This window comes from Daktulosphaira vitifoliae, unplaced genomic scaffold (genome assembly GCF_025091365.1).
Source record: "Daktulosphaira vitifoliae isolate Bord-2020 unplaced genomic scaffold, ASM2509136v1 Scaffold_2, whole genome shotgun sequence".
Taxonomy (NCBI): Eukaryota; Metazoa; Arthropoda; class Insecta; order Hemiptera; family Phylloxeridae; genus Daktulosphaira; species Daktulosphaira vitifoliae.
The window spans coordinates 31544647-31564808 of record NW_026099573.1 but is presented as its reverse complement, the minus strand read 5'-3'; the positions used below and the strand labels follow the sequence as shown (position 1 = coordinate 31564808).

Genomic DNA, 20162 nt, shown 5'->3' with positions numbered 1-20162 from the left:
TTTTTTTTTTTTTTTTGTGTCTTTTACCACTTTTTCTCAGCTCTCAGCTCTCACCGAACCGATTTCTTTCAATGATACGTCAAACGATCACAAATCGTATCTAGTCGAAGACATTACCCTCAAAAATTGAAAAAAATCCCCTCGTTTCCCGTAAATGGGGGAAACCTCCAAAAAAATTACAAATTTAAAAATGGATAATTTTCGAAATTTTTTCAATTTTTTTTACTAAAAACTGCCGTAACTTTTTTAAAAATAAACATATCAATATAATTCTTTTTTATATAGATGCATGATGTCATTACCTTTCATTTGGTACATTTTTTTTTTATATGAGACCCTTTACTTGCCTACAGGGGGGGATTTAAAATGACAACTTTTTCACAAAAAATTAATTTTTTCAACTTGATTTTTGAAAATGTTCCGGAAGGTCTGACACTTTTATATATATCTTAAATTAAAGCTAATGTAATATACTTTATCATGAAAAAAAAAAAATTTCGGACTTTATTTTGTCTTCACGGTGAAAATGGTTACCGAATGCTATTTTTGTGTTAAAATTTTCGATTTTGTATTTTACATTTTTAACTTTATAATGCTATAACTTATTGAAAAGTGTATGGATCAACACAATTTTTTCACAAGAAGTAGTATTTATATCCCTTCTTCATTCGACATACTTTATCTAAATCAGGATATAAATAAGGAAATTGCAGATCATGTAGCTTTTGGAATAATTCACCAATTTTTTAAAATTAAACACTAAAGATTTGCATCGAAGCGTTTTTTATGATAGTGACTTAAATCCCTGTCAGATATCATTATACTTGATCCAATTATGCTTTGTCACTACTGTGCCGCGACCCTGTGCTGGGTTTTTTTTTTGTATATTACACGGCTATTGTAAATCAGAACATCGCCAGTCATTTGAATACCGTAGTCAATACATTTATTGTAGCCGTACTTTATCTAATAAGTTAAATTAATATTTTATATAGTGCTCGTGGTATAACATTACTTTTTGTTACACTCGTAACAATAGTAAAAGCAAATATTGGTGAATTTTTATTTTAATTAATATATTTAATATTATTTAATTTTTTTTCATTTATTTTTAATTTATAAAAAAAATACAAGTTTTTTAGGAAAGATTTTTAGAATTTTATATAAATATGCACTAATATATTATTTATAAATAATGGCAAAAAAGTAAACAATTCAAAAAACAATTGGCAAACACCTATGTATGTATGATATTTGTTATGTATGATGAATTAATTCAAAATGATAATATCAGAAAGTACAATTACTGAATAGATTTTTTTAACATTAATATAAATATAAATTAAAAATATACAAAGATTTTACAAATATTTTTTTAATATTTAAATCGAAATTCGTTTGAATCTAATCTAACTATGATATTTATAGTTTTAAAATACGTGTATAATTTCTATATTTAAAAAAAATGTAAAAGTTCTATTTAGTCCAAACTATGAAAATGCGATCAGTGTTAATATTTTTTTTATTTTATTGAATCAAAAAGGTGTCCTTGCCAATGCCGATTTGGCTATTATTTTTAACTTGTGTATGAGTAGTAACAAGGTCCATCATAGAAAGTGTAGGGGAAATCGTGTGAAAATAAGAAGCATGGTACGGGAATAGAACTCTCGAACCAAGGCATCCTTAGAGACAAACCGTACCACTTGACCAGTGTGCACTTTTGTCTCTGATCCCTATACACTTTCCTATAGGTTGATAACGTAATGTGCGACTGAGGCAAACACGATACTGTGTCAGTTTGACTAAAAATAATAATTTTTTTTAAATTATGCTTCTTTAATATTTATTTAAAAGCTCTTTTCAAATTTAAAAATAAAAAAAAAATATTATATCTGTGTTTGTATATGTATATATATATATATATATATATATACCAATTTAATTAAGAATTACCATTAGTTAATCAGAATTTAACGCTTCCAGTAATAATGGAGGTGAGTAATACACTTTACTTGAAGTCATTTATTAATATCTAAGATAATTTTTTTTTTATTATAGAATTGGCAAATAATAACTATCTTATTAATAATATCCTGTTTGATATTTAATGAAGGTAAATTCTATTCTACATTATTTAAGCATATTAAGTTTAATATCTATCCATTTTAGTTATTGTATTTTTTTTAAAGCGATACTTACAAAAATTGTTCAGATTTGCTAAGTTCCTAGTTATATAGAATAATTGATTATGGATAAGACCTTAATTACCTTGGAAACTATTGAAAATTTAGAATTTTAATAAAGGAAAAAAATTAATGCTTCAAAAAGTTTAATAATATGTAGTTAACAAATACCGATATTTAAACAAATTATTAATACCGATGGCAACAAGTTGCCTACGGTATTATGAAAACCAAATTAATAATGAATTTATAATTTAAATCCAAATGTTATAACAATTTTAAATTTGAAAAGAGTAATCGGTTGTTTTTAAATAAAAAATTGTTTTCTATCATTTTATCAAACTAAAAGTAGTAGTTCCCATTAAGGACAATTTAAGATTAGAATGCATCATATCTGAAATGATAAAAGAAATTGCTTAACCACATATTATTATTATTTTAAATTTTGTTAGGGCTTCAACATCGAATGTCCTTAGACGCTTATATGCGAATTACAATAAAATGGTATCATTAACTAAAATAAAAGATTCTTACATTTTTTTTTTAGCTACGAAACTGAAAGGGTATTAAAATTACTATGTATTTTTATGTATTTGTGACATTCTTAAATTATAAATAATTCTTTAAATTTTATCAAATATCCCACACATACTATAAGTGGAGAGAATCATCCAAAAATTGATGATTTTGAATAAATATATGAATAAAAACAGATTTTTTTTTTAATTCCTTAGTTATATTCCATTGATTAAGTAGACAATATAATTCTTTTAACACTAGCCACAAATTTCTCTTCAAATAATTTTTATGTGAATTTTTTTTTTGGCTTTTCTTAGTTTCATTAATTTTTTTATATATTTGTTATAAAATAATTTCTATGTTCATCCCTTATGTCTTATAGGGGTATCAACTTTATTTTTTTAAATGGAAACATATGTATTAAACTAACGTATAAAATAGAAAATTATTTAATTAAGAAAATGACCTGTCGATAACAATTTTTGAACAAGTATGTTAAAGTTATTATCAATTTAAAGTAATGACTAGAAGGGGGAGTGAGTTTTGCTATTTTTATTAATTAGTTAAAATGCTTAATTTATATAATAATATAATATAAAAGTTCGATATAATATTTAATGTAATTTTCATAAAAAATAACTTATCAATTATAATTATTTATTCAAGAAGAGAAAAGCTTCTTCCACTTTAAAATGTGTGCTTCCTATAAAACACTGTTATTGTGTAATGTTATTAAGTTATCGTAGCTAAGTTTTCCTTTAAAGTGACATCCCACTTCCAGTAGTTATTAATTCTAAAAATAGCATATTTTCTTTTTAAATTTGTTAGTTTCCTGCATTCTAATAATCTATTTATGCATTCTAATTTTTCATTAGAATTCGTATCCCACCCATATCATTTTTATCATTATTGAGAACAATCTTCTCCAGACACATTCGGAATACAGTCAAGGGGTAATGTAGAAATACAGTATTGCTTAAATGTATCATACATACGTATTATAAAGATTTTTAAAGTTATAAATGCTTATATTTACTTCTATTATTTGTAAAGAATTAAAAAGTTCTACAATTTTGGAGAAACTATCGATTCTATCAATGACTTCAACTAAAAACAAACAAAATCTATCAACTAGTTATTTCAACAATTTCCATAGTATTTAAGTAATAGGTATAACTCTGAATAATTTCTAAATTGTTTTTCGACGAATTATTTTTTTTAATCATTTATTAATAGTAACATTTTTCAGAACAGATACAATAATTTTATTTTGTTGTGTCCACGACCACAGTTTTTTACATACTTTTTGGTTGATAAATTCAAATTTTTCAACTTTAGGATCATCCAAAACTGTGTTTTTATTATAAGGTATAAGACAAAGAGATACCCCATAACCAGTGTAGTATTTATTTTATTGTAAATTAATAATACTTTAATGTGTACATAATGTGTATGTTACTATAATAATTCATTTTACCTGTATCAGCAGTAATTAAAATGATTACTCAAACGACTTATTGTGACTCGTTTCACAGAAATTGGTTAAAATTATTTCAAATATGAATAATGGTATTGATTAACTATGAGTTTAGTAGATGTAGAGTATGAGTTGGTAGATTATTCCATAAGCTACATGATCTGCTAGTTCCTTATTAATATCCTGATTAAGATTAAGTATGTCGAATGAAAGATGTATATAAATACTACTTCTTGTGAAAAAATCGTATTGATCCATATATTTTTTAAAAAGTTATAGCATTTTAAAGTTAAAAATGTTAAAAATAATTTCGAGAAATTTCACACAAAAATAGTATTTGGTAGCTATTTTTACAATGAAGATAAAATAAAGTTCGAAATTTTTTTTCCCCATAATAAAATACTTTACATTAGCTTTAATTTAAGATATATAATAAAGTGTCAGACTTTCCAGAACACTTTTAAAAGATAAGTTGAAAAAGTAAATTTTTTGTGAAGAAGGGATCATTTTAAATTCCCCAGTGGCAAGTAAATAGTCAGATTTATAAAAAAAATATACCAAATGATAGGTGAAGACATCAAGCATCTATTTAAACAAAAATTATATTGATTTATTAATTTTTGAGAAAGTTATTTAAAGTTTAAATAAAAAAAATTGAAAAAATTAGCGATTTTTAAATTTGTAATTTTTTTGGAGGTTTCCCTCATTTATGGGGAACGAGGGGAATTTTTCCAATTATTGAAGGTAATGTCTTCGACTACATACAATTTGTGAACTTTTGACGTATCTTTGAAAGAAATCGGTTCGGTGAGAGCTGAGAAAAATAATCTTATCATAGTAAAACCAATACATTCTCAGTTTTGCATCGAAGCTAAAAATGAAATAAATAAATTTCTGAAAATTGTTGTAGTATAAGTATTTTATAATAATAAAATAATTTCAACCTCGTGATTGAAGTAGTAACTACACCCAGAGAAAAACATCGAACTATATAATAAATTCATTGTTCAATTTGATAAATATATCATTACTATTGAACCTATAATATATTTATCAACATGATATATTTTTTTCTTGTCTTAATCAATAATTATTTATAAGAATAGTTATTTTGTTCGTATTAATAAAACATTATCATAAACCCTTGATAAAATTTCTCTATCAAAATTGATTGAGCTTTTTCTTTGGGTGTACAATCTATAATAAAATTATGGTAATTTAATTTTGAAAGTGTATTATAAGTTGTATTAAAAATATATATTTTTTGAAGACTTTAAAACTCTAGATTATTTTATTCTAAATAAAAATTGAATAATTTTAATCTTAAAAATTGTTTGGTTTTTTGATAAACATTAATTATAAACTCATTGATATTGTAATGTTTTTTTAAGTTATAATTTTCTTAATTTTTAGCACAAAATATATAAATTGGTTATCATGTAAAACTCTATATTTAATATGTTTTAATGTAAAAATTAGCTTATTTATTAGATAATGATCTTACTATGAAAATAACTGGTCAAAAACAAATTTTGAACCAGTACTTCAGGATTTTGTTAGTTTCATTTATTTCTTCATTTATATGTTACAAAATATATCTTATAAGGGTGTCAACTTTATTTTATTGAATGGCAACATTATGTATATGTCACTAACTAATAAAATAGAAAATTATCTAATTATTAATAGTAATTATCTAATTATCTAAAGCGTCCAGTCATTTTTATTTCGATCGTTTTGTTTTTGACTTTTTCTAATCTTTTACAGCTGGTTAATAAAATGTTCGAATATCCCATGCCAGACCGCTGTATGTTAGTATTGGCTTGATATCAATTTAATTTAATTTTTAGTAGTAGTTGACTTCTTTTGTTTATCTAGTAGGTACAACATGCCTCGCACTTGTTTTTTTTTCTTCGTATAATTATGTATTAATGTGTTTTTCAAGTGATATTTTTTTGTCCAATGTTATATCTAAATATGTAGTTTAAGTTAATCATGGAATTTGATAATTGTTGATTATTAGACTATCTTTGATTCAACGATATTTTTGAAAACGATTGCTACTTTTTTCGGAATTTATTTTGAAACCCCAGTCAAGGACTGGAACGAACCTAAAAAACGGTTCTTTTAACGGAACCTTTAAATTTTTGTAGAACCCGAACCGGAATAGAAATTTTTATATTCAGATAGTCACGACCCAGAACCTAACCGGAACCTGTAATTTAAAAGCTTGTTTAAACGGTTCTTAGCCGTCAAGCAGTATTTTATTTGTATAATTCTAACATTTTATATTTTTGATAACAAATGAGAATTATTTTGGTAAGAATTAATAAAAGCTTTATTGTAGTTTGTCCAAGCAAAATTTATAAACTGATCAAGAGTTCCGAGCATGGGCGCCCTCAGGGGGGAGCATGGGGGGCGTTTGCCCCCCCCTGGACTTTGGAAATATATTTTTAAAAATTATAACCAATTTGATTTAAATTTGTATAATCTGAAAATTTTATTTATAAAACAAAAAAATCTAGCCGGATTTCTAAATGTATTTATTTTTATTGACTTAATGGGTTTTATCGTCATATGCCGTTACATTATTGTCTATTCGTAATAGCTATCGGCTATTGTCTAGTATATTTGAGAGGTTTTTATCAATTTGTACGGAAATTCCATAATGGAACGACGAGTGACGATCGACTATTCTGGTTTTATTTGCCAGCACGCTTTCTTCAATGAAACACGCAAACAAAGCTGCCTAAATACAGTACGTTCTATACTATACATTTATAAGTATTTTTATAGTAAGTTTTATTTTTATAAATCATAATTATATTTATATAGTCGATTGTCTAATATTATACTATTATGGACATCAGAAATTTTTTCAAAAAACCTAAGTTCTGTGATTCTGATAATCAACCCTCAACTCCAGTAATTGAAATAAATAATACAGAATCGTGTGAAGTTGAAAGTATATCGGTTGCTATAAATACAAAAAGTAATGTTATTAGTGATAGGATAACGGATGAAAAAGATATTGGAAAATATTTAATTCAAGAAAATATTGACAATTCTTTGAAATTCGAACTTTTGCGTCATCCTTGGGTACCCAACACTAATTATAACTTTAAAAGTGATTTGAAACCAGGAAATACTTGTGCATTTAGGCACAATTGGTTGCACGAAAACAGTTCATGGTTAACTTATTCAGCAGTCGAGGGTGTGAAAGGAGCTTTTTGTAGAGTATGTGTGCTGTTTAAGCCATCTATTCACAGAGGTGTACAAGGTAAATTTATAATAAAACCGTTTACTAAGTACAAGGATTTTCATAACTTTTCTAAAATACATATATCTTCAAAGTGGCATTCTGAATCAATGTCTAGAGCTAAAGATTTTATGGATATTATGACTGATAAAAAAATTAGTGTGATTGAACAAGTAAATGTTGGACTACAAAAAGAAATAGAAACCAACAGAAAAAAAATTAAAATCCATAGTATCAACCATTGTATTTTGTGGAACTCATGACATTGCTTTGCGAGGGAAAAAAACAGATTCAGGTAATTTTCATGATCTTCTACATTTTCGTGTTGATTCAGGCGATGAGATGTTAAAAAATCATTTTTTAAGCTGTGCAGGAAATGCTAAATATTCATCTCATAGAACACAAAATGAACTAATAACATTGTGTAGTAAAATATTAAAAGAAAACATAGTGTGTGAAGCCAATGCCGCAAATGCGTTTTCTATCATTGCCGACGAAACAGCAGATATTTCTGGTGTTGAGCAATTGACAATTGTAATTAGATTTTTAGACAAACAGTCAAATCCTTTTAAAATACGAGAAGAATTTCTAGGCTTCTTACCCTTAAATAAATTAGATTCAGAATCGGTTGCTACTCAAATATTATCATTTATGGTGAATTGTGGTCTTGATTTAACTAAACTTTGTGGACAAGGTTATGATGGCTGTGCTACAATGGCTGGAAAAGAAAGTGGTGTTGCTAGACTAGTTAGGGATAGATATGCCAAAGCTTTATTTTTTCATTGTGCTAGCCATCGATTAAATTTAGTTATTAATGACTTAAACAAAATTATGGTTATTCGTAATACTACAGGCACAATTAAAGAAATTATTAAATTTTATCGTGAAAGTACACTTCGAAGAAAACTAATACCTAACATACCACTATTTTGTGAAACACGTTGGTCTTCAAAGTATAAAAGTATTAGAGTACTTTCTGAAAATTTTATTACAATAATTCAAAGTCTCCAATCTTTATCCATAAATGATATGACAAATGCTAATACAAGACAAGGTGCTTTTTATTTATATTCCTCAGCCTCAAATTTTTTTATTTATAATAACAATGACTATAATTGCAAAATACAGCGCTATCTTGGAACCTGTTACTAATATTTTACAAGGTGAATCAATAGAACTTTATAAAGTTCGGGAACATATGGAGACATTATTGGAAATGTTTGAAAGTGATAGAATAAATGCAATTGAGAGCTTTAATTTATTATTTATTAACGCTAAATCTATAGCAAATTATTTAGATCTTATTATTACTTGTCCCAGAATTACCGGAAAACAGTTACATAGAAACAACTATCCAAGTGAAACTTCCGAAGACTATTTATAGAGTATCAGTTTTTGTACCATATCTCGAATCAATAATACAATCTATCAAGGAAAGATTGGAAAAAGGTAATAGTGTTGCTTTTTCATTACAATACCTTCATCCAGCATTATTTAAAAAAATGAAAAAGAAGAGTACGTTGAAATTTTAACAATCATTCATAGTTTTTATAAAATTGAAAATTTTTTAGTTGAAAGTGAAAGTTGGTATGTTTATTGGCAAAAAAAAGATTTTCAAAGTATGGACATTATAGATTTACTAAAACATAGTGAAATATTTTTCCCCGGTATTACAATTGCATTAGAAATTTTCCTATCTTTACCAGCTACAAGCTGCACTGCAGAACGTACTTTTAGTACATTACGAAGAGTAAAAACTTGGCTTCGATCCACGACAAGTGAAGACCGATTAAATGGTTTATGTATGTTAAGTGTACATCGTGAAAAAGTTAAGGCAAGCAAAAATCAATTCATTGACAGTTAATAACAAGATTTGCAACAAAACAACCGCGAAGACTTCAATTTTTATTTAGTAATGACTAATGAATATATATATATATACATATTTATTTATTTATTAATAAATACTTTATTTAATTTTACTTTTTGGTATTTAATTTTTTTTGGCCCCCCCCTGATAAATAATCATGTTTAAAAAATAATAAACATAATTATCGTACTTTTGTTTACTATAAAGCTCTAAATTATTATTTATGACTGCAACAGTCATAAATAGAAGTTAGAGTAATATTGTATGCTTGCGTTTCTTGTGTTTTTTCTATAACGGACTTTGCCCTGCATCTTCATCTAAGACGTCAACTAATAAAACGTTTAACAGTCTGTCCAACTTTACAGCTTTAAAAATAAATTAAACTTCATTAAGAGTTGGTGATTAAGATAATTTTGTTATTATTTTACATGTTCGCGTCCTAATGGATTATATTTCAAATAATTCATTTAAATCCATTAATAAATGCGTACCATTTTGTTATATTAATAATATTTTTGATTAAAATTAATAATATCTACCTGAGATATAATGAGTAGATGTAAATCTGTTATTAATAATTATTTTATCTACTGTAACAAAAATAAGACATCAATGTGTAAAGACTACTCTAAAGTGTATCGAGTAAGTTTATTTCTAGATGTATTTCATAATAAGAGTATGAAAGTAAATAATAATATAATAAAAGATAGAGTTATCGAAGTAAAATAAATATGTATCAAATTTATTATTATTCTATAAAATAAATGTTATGGATAATTTATTTAAAATTAATTCTGAAATGTCTGTTTATAGCTGATTATTTTTGATCATTGATAGTCAAGTTAAGTTTTAATCATTATAAGATTTTACTTGTTTTACAATTTGACTTTTAAATATTTTAGTTGGATGTGCCCGAGACTTTGTGATAGACAAATTTATACATTATAACATTATCATGTCAAGTGGAAGTTTAGGCTAAGGGTGGCCGACCTTAAGTAGTTGGGATTAAGGAAAAGGAAGAAAATAAGATTTGGATGTATTTTTATTTTATAAATTTAAAATAGTTGCAAACAGGGAGTTTAAATGCAATGACTTTGTTTTATAAATATTAACATAAGTCAATTTATCAGTTTTCCCAGATTATATTTGGTAATTTAATAATTTATATAAAAAATGTTAGTAATATTTACATAAACTTCATGGAGCAATTGAAAATGAACAATTACAATAACGAACTTACAACTAAAAATTGATAATTAATTTTACAAATCAGCTAAATAATGGCAAAAATGCAAAATTTACAAAGAGTGATATAAATTAGTACTATTTATAATATGCATTAAACGTAAACGTATTTATGCAGAGGAAAATTGAATAAGTACAGAACAAGGTTTTGATCCAATTCTTTTAATCTCGATTGAAAAATTGTTTAACATATCGGTAAATAGAGTTTCTAAATTGTTAGTGTTTTCATTTACACAATCGGGAACGTTGTATAAAATTATTTACATGAATCATTCTATCTTGGATTTCACTGATAATGTCGGCATTTTTACTAAGATTCGAAGAAGACTACTGTGATTCTAGAAATAATACTTTATATTTAAAATTTACATAGTCGGACAATAGTTTTTCATTATTACTCTTAAGTATATTGAGCTCTATAGATAAATTTTTAATGGAAGACTTTAAACTATTAAAAGTTTTTGGAAAACCAGTAAGTTACATTTTAAGATCACACAAGTGATATATAAGAATTAACGCTTCATTGAATGACAAGAAATGTATTCAGTTATTCTAACTTCTTATTTATTATAAGATGAAAAGGTTTCTTAACAAGATGTGTATCCAGTCTATTATTATTGTTTTGGATAGCAGTTATGTTTAATGATTCATTTGTGAAATTAGTTAACGTCATTATTATCAGTCAATATATCTTATAGTTAATAGCCTTTTTAATAAATGAGTAGTAAAACAATATTTTAAAATTTTGTTAAATATTATTTATTTCTCGATTTATAATTGATTAAAGATTATTAGATCTATCCTTTATTTTAGCTTCGATGCGAAGCTGAGAAGGTATTGGTTTGACTAAGATGTGTTTTTTTTTTTTTTTTTGTCTGTTACCACTTTTTCTCAGCTCTCACCGAACCGATTTCTTTCAATGATACGTCAAAAGATCACAAATCATATCTAGTCGAAGACATTACCCTCAAAAATTGAAAAAAATTCCCTCGTTCCCCGTAAATGGGGGAAATCTCCAAAAAAATTACAAATTTAAAAATCGTTAATTTTCAAAATTTTTTCAATTTTTTTTACTTAAAATTGCTATAACTTTTTCAAAAATGAACATATCAATATAATTTTTTTTTATATAGATGCATGATATCATTACCTTTCATTTGGTATATTTTTTTTTTATATGTGACCCTTTATCTGCCCACAGGATTTAAAAGGACAACTTTTTCACAAAAAATTAATTTTTTCAACTTAACTTTTGAAAATGTTCCAGAAGGTCTGACACTTTTATATATATATTAAATTAAAGCTTATGTATTATACTTTAATTTAAAAAAAAAAAGTTGACCTCTGGACTTGTCTTCACGGCGAAAATGCCTACCAAATGCTATTTTCGTGTGAAAATTCTCGATTTTATTTTTTATATTTTTAACTTTATAATGCTATGACATATTGAAAAGTGTATGGATCAACATTATTTTTTTATGAGAAATAATATTTTTTAATAATCCCTTTTTCATTCGACATACTTTATCTTAATCAGGATATTAATAAGGAACTAGCAGTTTATGAAGCTTTTGGAATAATCCACCAATTTTTTAAAATTAAACACTATCTAAAGATTTGCATCGAAGCGNGCAGATTATGTAGCTTATGGAATAATCCATCAATTTTTTAAAATTAAACACTATCTAAAGATTTGCATCGAAGCGTTTTCTTTTTATAGTGATTTTAATCACTGTCAGATATTATTATACTTGATCCAACAATGCCACATCACCACTGTGCCGCGACCCCCCTGTACTGGGTTGTTTTTAATATCAATATACCCATACAAAATATTTATAATTAGTAAAAAAGAGGGCATTATAACAGTAAATTTAATGACATCAAAAATCATAATTTGGGCTTTACCTAAAATTGCAATTTTAATTTTTCAATTACATGAAAAATAAAAACTGTATTTTAACTGTCTCTTATTTTAACCTAATATAGATAAAATTAAACATATCGAAAATTGATTAAAAACTGTCCTTATTTAGCAATTCAAAATTTGGATGACAAACGAATGTGCCAATTTGAAAAAGGTACGACGAGAAAAGCTGCTGAAAATGGAAACTTAGAACTTTTAAAATATGCATATGAAAATGAATGTAAATGGGATGAAGATACGACTATTGTAGCTGCGGCAAAAGGTAATTTGGAATGTTTACAATACGCTCATGAAAATGGATGTGAATGGAACGAAGATACAACAAGAGCTGCTGCTGCTAATGGACATTTAAAATGTTTAAAATATGCTCACGAAAATAAATGTCCGTGGGATGAAAGTACAACAGAAGCAGCTGCAAATTATGGTAGTTTAGAATGCTTAAAATACGCGTATGAAAATGGCTGCAAGTGGAATATAATCGATATTGCAAACAATGCAATTTTAAAGGATAATCTAGAAATATTAAAATATATTCACGAAAATGGATATAAATTGAATATACTCACAACTAATACGGCTGCCGTGAGAGGTAATCTAGAAATTTTAAAATATTTACACGAAAATAAATGTCCGTGGGATGAAAGTACAGCGCAAATAGCTACTTATAATGGTTATTTTAAATTCTTAAAATATGCTCATGAAAATGGTTGTAAATGGGATGAAGATACAACTACTGTGGCTGCGAAAAGAGGTAAATTAAAAATTTTAAAGTATGCACATAAAAATGGATGTCCGTGGGATGAAAACTTAACAAAAGAAGCTGCTTCTAATGGTAAATTAAAATGCTTAAAATTGTTTCGTCTTCTCTTAGTGACGATATTAGAACAATGTTAAAAACAAAAATTATATAATATTAATTGACATATAATACATGTGTTTTATATGTGAGTTTATTTTACACATGAAAGTGGTACAGGTTAGTTGTGACAAATCAGTTAGATAACACTACGTGATAACACAACATCTCCTTCCTTAAGATTATGATAATATAAAGAGTAACAGACAATTAAAATATAGCATATTCAAATACAAATATATATATATATAAAATAATAAAATACATTTCATAATACAAATTCTGTAACAATTTTATAGATTACAATAACATAACTTTAAGTAGTTCTCTCAATAAACTTTTTCAAATGAAATGAATTTCTCCTATATACTACACCATTTATGTTTACTAGAAATGATCTTGGAGTTTTTAACAATCCTACAATTACTCCTCTTACCCATTCAGATCTTTTTATATCTCTAACCAGCACTTTTTCTCCTACTTTAAATTTTTTCCTAATCTTTGTTCTTTCATCATAATACTCCTTTTCTTTAATTTTTTTAATCTTTAATTCATATTTTGCATTTATTACCTTTGGTTTTAGTAATACCTCTTTTACTGGGAGTTTTGTATTTAGTAATCTAGACATTAAAAATTGTGACGGCGAGTACTTACAACCTGACACCGGTGAGTTTCTATAATAAAGTAGAAATAATTGTAAATCTTTTTTCTCCACCTCTGATTTTTTAATTAATTTTTTGGCAATGCCTACAAATTTTTCAGCTAAACCATTACTACGGGGATAATATGGACTAGATGTTGTTATTTTAAATTTATACTCCTGACTAAATACTCTAAATTCATAGCTATCGAACGGCATATTATCTGCTATTACTTCTGATGGTATGCCAAATCTTGTAAAAATTTCTTTACAACATTTTATTAATGTTGAACTATTAGCACTTTTAATGGGTATTATTTCCAACCATTTAGAATAATAGTCCACAAGAATAAAATATTTTTTCNTGTTTCGTCTTCTCTTAGTGACGATATTAGAACAATGTTAAAAACAAAAATTATATAATATTAATTGACATATAATACATGTGTTTTATATGTGAGTTTATTTTACACATGAAAGTGGTACAGGTTAGTTGTGACAAATCAGTTAGATAACACTACGTGATAACACAACATCTCCTTCCTTAAGATTATGATAATATAAAGAGTAACAGACAATTAAAATATAGCATATTCAAATACAAATATATATATATATAAAATAATAAAATACATTTCATAATACAAATTCTGTAACAATTTTATAGATTACAATAACATAACTTTAAGTAGTTCTCTCAATAAACTTTTTCAAATGAAATGAATTTCTCCTATATACTACACCATTTATGTTTACTAGAAATGATCTTGGAGTTTTTAACAATCCTACAATTACTCCTCTTACCCATTCAGATCTTTTTATATCTCTAACCAGCACTTTTTCTCCTACTTTAAATTTTTTCCTAATCTTTGTTCTTTCATCATAATACTCCTTTTCTTTAATTTTTTTAATCTTTAATTCATATTTTGCATTTATTACCTTTGGTTTTAGTAATACCTCTTTTACTGGGAGTTTTGTATTTAGTAATCTAGACATTAAAAATTGTGACGGCGAGTACTTACAACCTGACACCGGTGAGTTTCTATAATAAAGTAGAAATAATTGTAAATCTTTTTTCTCCACCTCTGATTTTTTAATTAATTTTTTGGCAATGCCTACAAATTTTTCAGCTAAACCATTACTACGGGGATAATATGGACTAGATGTTGTTATTTTAAATTTATACTCCTGACTAAATACTCTAAATTCATAGCTATCGAACGGCATATTATCTGCTATTACTTCTGATGGTATGCCAAATCTTGTAAAAATTTCTTTACAACATTTTATTAATGTTGAACTATTAGCACTTTTAATGGGTATTATTTCCAACCATTTAGAATAATAGTCCACAAGAATAAAATATTTTTTCCCAGACCATTCTGCTATATCCACCCCTAATTTTACAAATGGTATATTTGGGACATTATGTTGTATCAATGGCTCTTTACTATTATTAGTAGAAAATTTTTGACAAATGCTACAACTTAAAACAAAGTTTTCTATATCAGAATTAATACCTGGCCAATAACAATGCTGCCTTGCTTTTAATTTGGTTTTATTTACTCCTAAATGAGTCTCATGANAAAGTATGCTCATGAAAATGGATGTCCATGGGATGAAAATACGACTTATATGGCCTCCATGAAAGGTAATCTAAACATTTTAAAATATTTACATCAAAATGGATGTCCATGGGATGAAAACACAACAGAAATAGCGGCTTTTGTAGGTAATTTACAATGCTTAAAATATGCACATGAAAATGGATGTCCATGGAATGAACATACAACTATTCAAGCTGCCGCAAGAGGTAATTTAAACATTTTAAAATATTTACATAAAAATAAATGTCCATGGAATGAACGTACAACAAAAGCAGCTGTGAAATATGGCAGTTTAGAATGCTTAAAATATGCTTATATAAATGGCTGTAAATGGAATCAATTCGATGTCGTAAGAAGTGCTATTTTAAGGGGCAATCTAGAAATTTTAAAATTTGTTCATGAAAATGGATGTATGTTTGGTGAAGGCTCAACTCAAGCTGCTGCTGCAAGTGGTTATATTGATTGTTTAAAATATTTACATAAAAATGGTTGCCAATGGGATGAAGGTACAACGAAAGCTGCTGCAACAAGTGGTTGTATTGACTGTTTAAAATATGTACATAAAAATGGTTGCCAATGGGATGAAGGCACAACTCAAGCTGCTGCAGCAAGTGGTTGTATCGAATGTTTAATGTATGCCCACGAAAATGGATGTATTTGGGATGTGGGTACGACTAGAGCTGCTGCAACAAGTGGTTGTATCAAATGTTTAATGTACGCCCACGAAAATGGATGTATTTGGGATGTGGGTACGACTAGAGCTGCTGCAGAAAGTGGTTGTACCGAATGTTTAATGTACGCCCACAAAAATGGATGTATTTGGGATGTGGGTACGACTAGAGCTGCTGCATCTAGTGGTTGTTTAGACTGCTTGATATATGCTCATACAAAGAAATGTAATTGGGATGATGATACAATAGTTACAGCAGCTGTTCATGGTAATTTAGATTGCCTAATGTATGCCCGTAAACATGGATGTGATTGGGTTGAAGGGATTATGAGAGGGGCGGCAGCAAATGGACATTTACATTGCTTAATATATGCCTATGAAAATGGGTGTCCGTGGGACGAAGGCACAATAAGGGAAGCTGTAGCGTGTAATAATTCTTTTTGTTTGATATTTGCACATGAAAATGGATGTAATTGGGATGAAGGAACAAAGAGTGCAGCTGCTGCGAATGGCTATTTATACTGCCTAATATATGCCCATGAAAATGGATGTCTGTGGGACGAAGGCACAACAAGACTTGCTGCTGAAAATGGTCAATTTCGTAGCTTAAAATATGCTCATGAAAATAATTGTCCATGGAGTAGTGGTACTATTTATGAAGCTACTCTAAAGGGCTATACTAATATAATCAACTATGCTACTAAAAATGGCTGTTCTAATTAATTTTCTATTGTGATGTCATTATTTGTATTATATAATATATAATATAAAAGTGAATGTGTCAAACGTTCTATGTACCAAAAAAGTGAAAAATTGTTTTATTTCTGATTTATGTTCTATGTGCCAAAAGCCACAATCTTGTATGTGTTTCAAATGTCAATTAAAATTTTTACTTGTACAAAATTGCATTCATAGATGGTGTTCGATATGTGAGACATGCCCATGTTATCATTGTTTTTTGTGTTTTCTGAACAAATATGTTTTTGGCGCATAGAACGTTTGACACATTCACTCTTCATATAATTATATTAGCTATTAACAATATTTTTAAATTAAATTAACTAAAGCTTTAATGGGCGTCTATTAGCTCTCATCGAACCGATTTCTTTCAACGATACGTCAAAAGATCACAAATCGCATCTAATCGAAGACATTACCCTCAAAAATTGAAAAAATTTCCATTGTTCCAAAAAAATTACAAATTTAAAAATCGCTAATTTTCGAAATTTTTTCAATTTTTTTTTACTTAAAACTGCCATAACTTTTTCAAAAATGACAAAATAAATATAATTTTTTTTTTATAGATGCATAATGTCTTTACCTATTATTTGATATATTTTTTTTATAAAGTTAACCCTTTACCTCTCTACAGGAGGGGATTCAAAATGACAACTTTTTCACAAGAAATTAACTTTTTCAACTTAAATTTTGAAAGTGTTCCGGAAATACTGACATTTTTATATATACTTAATTATCGAAAAAAAAAGTTTTGGACTTTATTTTATCTTCACGGTGAAAATACCTATTTTTGTATTAAAATTTTCGATTTTTTATTTTATTTTATTTTAAAATACCATACAAAAGTTTTTAAATTATTTGATTTTTATCTCATTTAGATTCAATAACTTTAATAAATATCAAATAACCAACTTTTTTTAATAATACATCAAATGATCACAACTAATACACTGAATTGAGTAAATTTTAGCTTCAATGCGAAGCTGAGAATACATTATTTTTACCATGTTTTTTTTTTTGTATCTGTTGCCACTTTTTCTGAGCTCTTATTGGATCTATTTTGATGAACAATATTTCATAAGATCACAAATCGTATTTGGTCAAAGATATTACCATTAAAAATTGAAAAAATTTCCCTCGTTTCCCATAAACGGGTGAAATTTCCAAAAAATTACAATTTTTAAAGTCAGTAAATTTCGTAATTTTATTCACTTTTTTTTTAAACTACCATAAATTTTTCAAAAATTAACAAATCAACTTAATTTTTTTTTATATTGAAACCTTAGATATATTCCTTTCATTTTATATAATTTTTTTGAAAATCTAACATTTAACCTGCTCACAGGGGGGATTTAAAATAGCAACTTTTTTACAAAAACTAACTTTTTCAACTTAATTTTTAAAATTGTTCCGGAAATACTGCGTCCTTTAAAGATATATCAAATATATATATAGCTTATTTTATGTACTATAAAATGAAAAAAAAAAATTTGTCATGTCGACTGTGTAAATAGTTGCCGTAGATAAAAACATGCTATTTTTGTGTTAAAATTTTTGATTTTCGATTTTATATTTTCAAGTTTAAATAAACTTTTAGAAAAATGTATGTATCAACACAAATTATTTTTTTTGTAAATACATTATATATACTTCGTTCATTTAACATATTTTTAATTTAAATTGGACAATTTCCCTTTATACAGGGGACGTTCAATAGTTGAAAAGTATTAAAAATAGAACTTTTTCAACTTAACTTTTGAAAATGTTCCAGATATACTGCGTCCTTTAAACATGTGTCAAATTAAAGTTTACAATAAATACTATAAATTCAAAATAAAAATTTTCCTTTTCTTCTATAGGAAAATTGCCGTCGAATTTAAGGAAAAATGTAATATTTATGTAAAAATCACTCTTTAACATGAAATATTTTATTATTTAAAACTGCCATAACTTTTTGAAAAATTAATAAATTAAAATTATTTTTTTATATTGAATCCTTAGATATTTTTCTTTCATTTAATAAAATTTTTTTTAAAATCTAACTCTAAACCAGACCGCAGGGAGAATTAAAAAAAACAATTTTTACACACAAGTTAAGCATTTTCAATGTAATTTTTGGAAAATGTTCCGGAAATATTAACACTTTTATTTAATCTTAAATTAAAGCTTATATTATATACTTTACTATTAAAAAGAAAAATTAGAAATAAAGATTTTCATCTTGGTGTAAATGGCTTCCGTATTCAAAAATTTGCTATTTTTGTGTTAAAATTCTGTGTTTAGTATTTTATTTTTAAATATTTTTTAAGAGGAATACATTGACTTTCATGAATATTATATAATGTAATTGACATAGAATAAAGTTCATAAGATATAAGAAGTTAAATTTATTTAAATTTTTTACTTTTTTAATGTCAAAGTGAATAAATTGCATTTTTATGAGTTACGCAAAAATTTTCAAATCATTTAATTTTTATCTCAATTAGATTCAATAACTTCAATATATATCAAGAATCCCATCACTGTAGTCTCCCCTCGCGAGAAGAAATTTCATATTCATGTTAATATTATTTTACTAAGTGTTTTTTTTTTTTTTTGTGGTTGCGATTTATTTTTCCAACGCCACTAGACCTACTTTTTTCAAAGATATGTCAAATGATTTTAATTCGTATTTAGTTGAAGATATTACCCTCAAAAATTGAAAAAATATATCCCTTAATCAAATAAAAAGTAGCTTAACCAGCTTTATCCATACAAACAATTAAAATTATTCATTTCTAATATTTTTAAAGTATTTATTGTCGAATTAAATTTAATATAATAAAAGTATTCAACTACAAAAGTAAATAATTTTACTTTGTAATTTATTAATTTTTAAACTCTATTTGTGTAGCTACTACCAGTCTATAACATTCCAAATTTTTTTGTAACATGTTGCTGTATAAATCATAAATCTAAAAAAATAAATGATTTTTAGTTTCACCTGAATTTAACAATGAATTTTTATAATTATAATCAAATTTTATTATACGCCCACTATTGAGTAGATTTTTTTAATAACTTCTTGATTAGCTTTTTTAGTTTAAGTAAATCATTAAAATTAATTCAATTTTACATATTTCAATTGTAGAATCTTTTTAAACACCAAAAGTTAATTAAAAATTATTACTA

General features: G+C 26.2%; 2 protein-coding genes across 2 annotated transcripts; both read left to right on the top strand.

Moving 5' to 3' along the window:
• The first annotated feature begins 1963 nt into the window (after window positions 1–1963).
• On the top strand, window positions 1964–13374 carry LOC126898150 (uncharacterized). The gene is made up of 3 exons (XM_050672097.1): window positions 1964–1994; window positions 2059–2113; window positions 12590–13374. Exons 1-3 carry the CDS (start codon window positions 1989–1991, stop codon window positions 13372–13374), a joined length of 846 nt encoding a protein of 281 aa, XP_050528054.1. The 5' UTR covers window positions 1964–1988.
• Window positions 13375–15611: 2237 nt separating this feature from the next.
• Window positions 15612–16976, top strand: LOC126898149 (uncharacterized). The gene is made up of 2 exons (XM_050672096.1): window positions 15612–15627; window positions 15691–16976. Exons 1-2 carry the CDS (start codon window positions 15612–15614, stop codon window positions 16974–16976), a joined length of 1302 nt encoding a protein of 433 aa, XP_050528053.1.
• The last annotated feature ends 3186 nt before the right edge of the window (window positions 16977–20162 follow it).

Coding starts and splice junctions, on each gene's coding strand:
- LOC126898150 (XM_050672097.1), top strand. Junction 2,114..12,589: donor CTGTTTGATATTTAATGAAG/GTAAATTCTATT, acceptor GTCCTTATTTAG/CAATTCAAAATTTGGATGAC.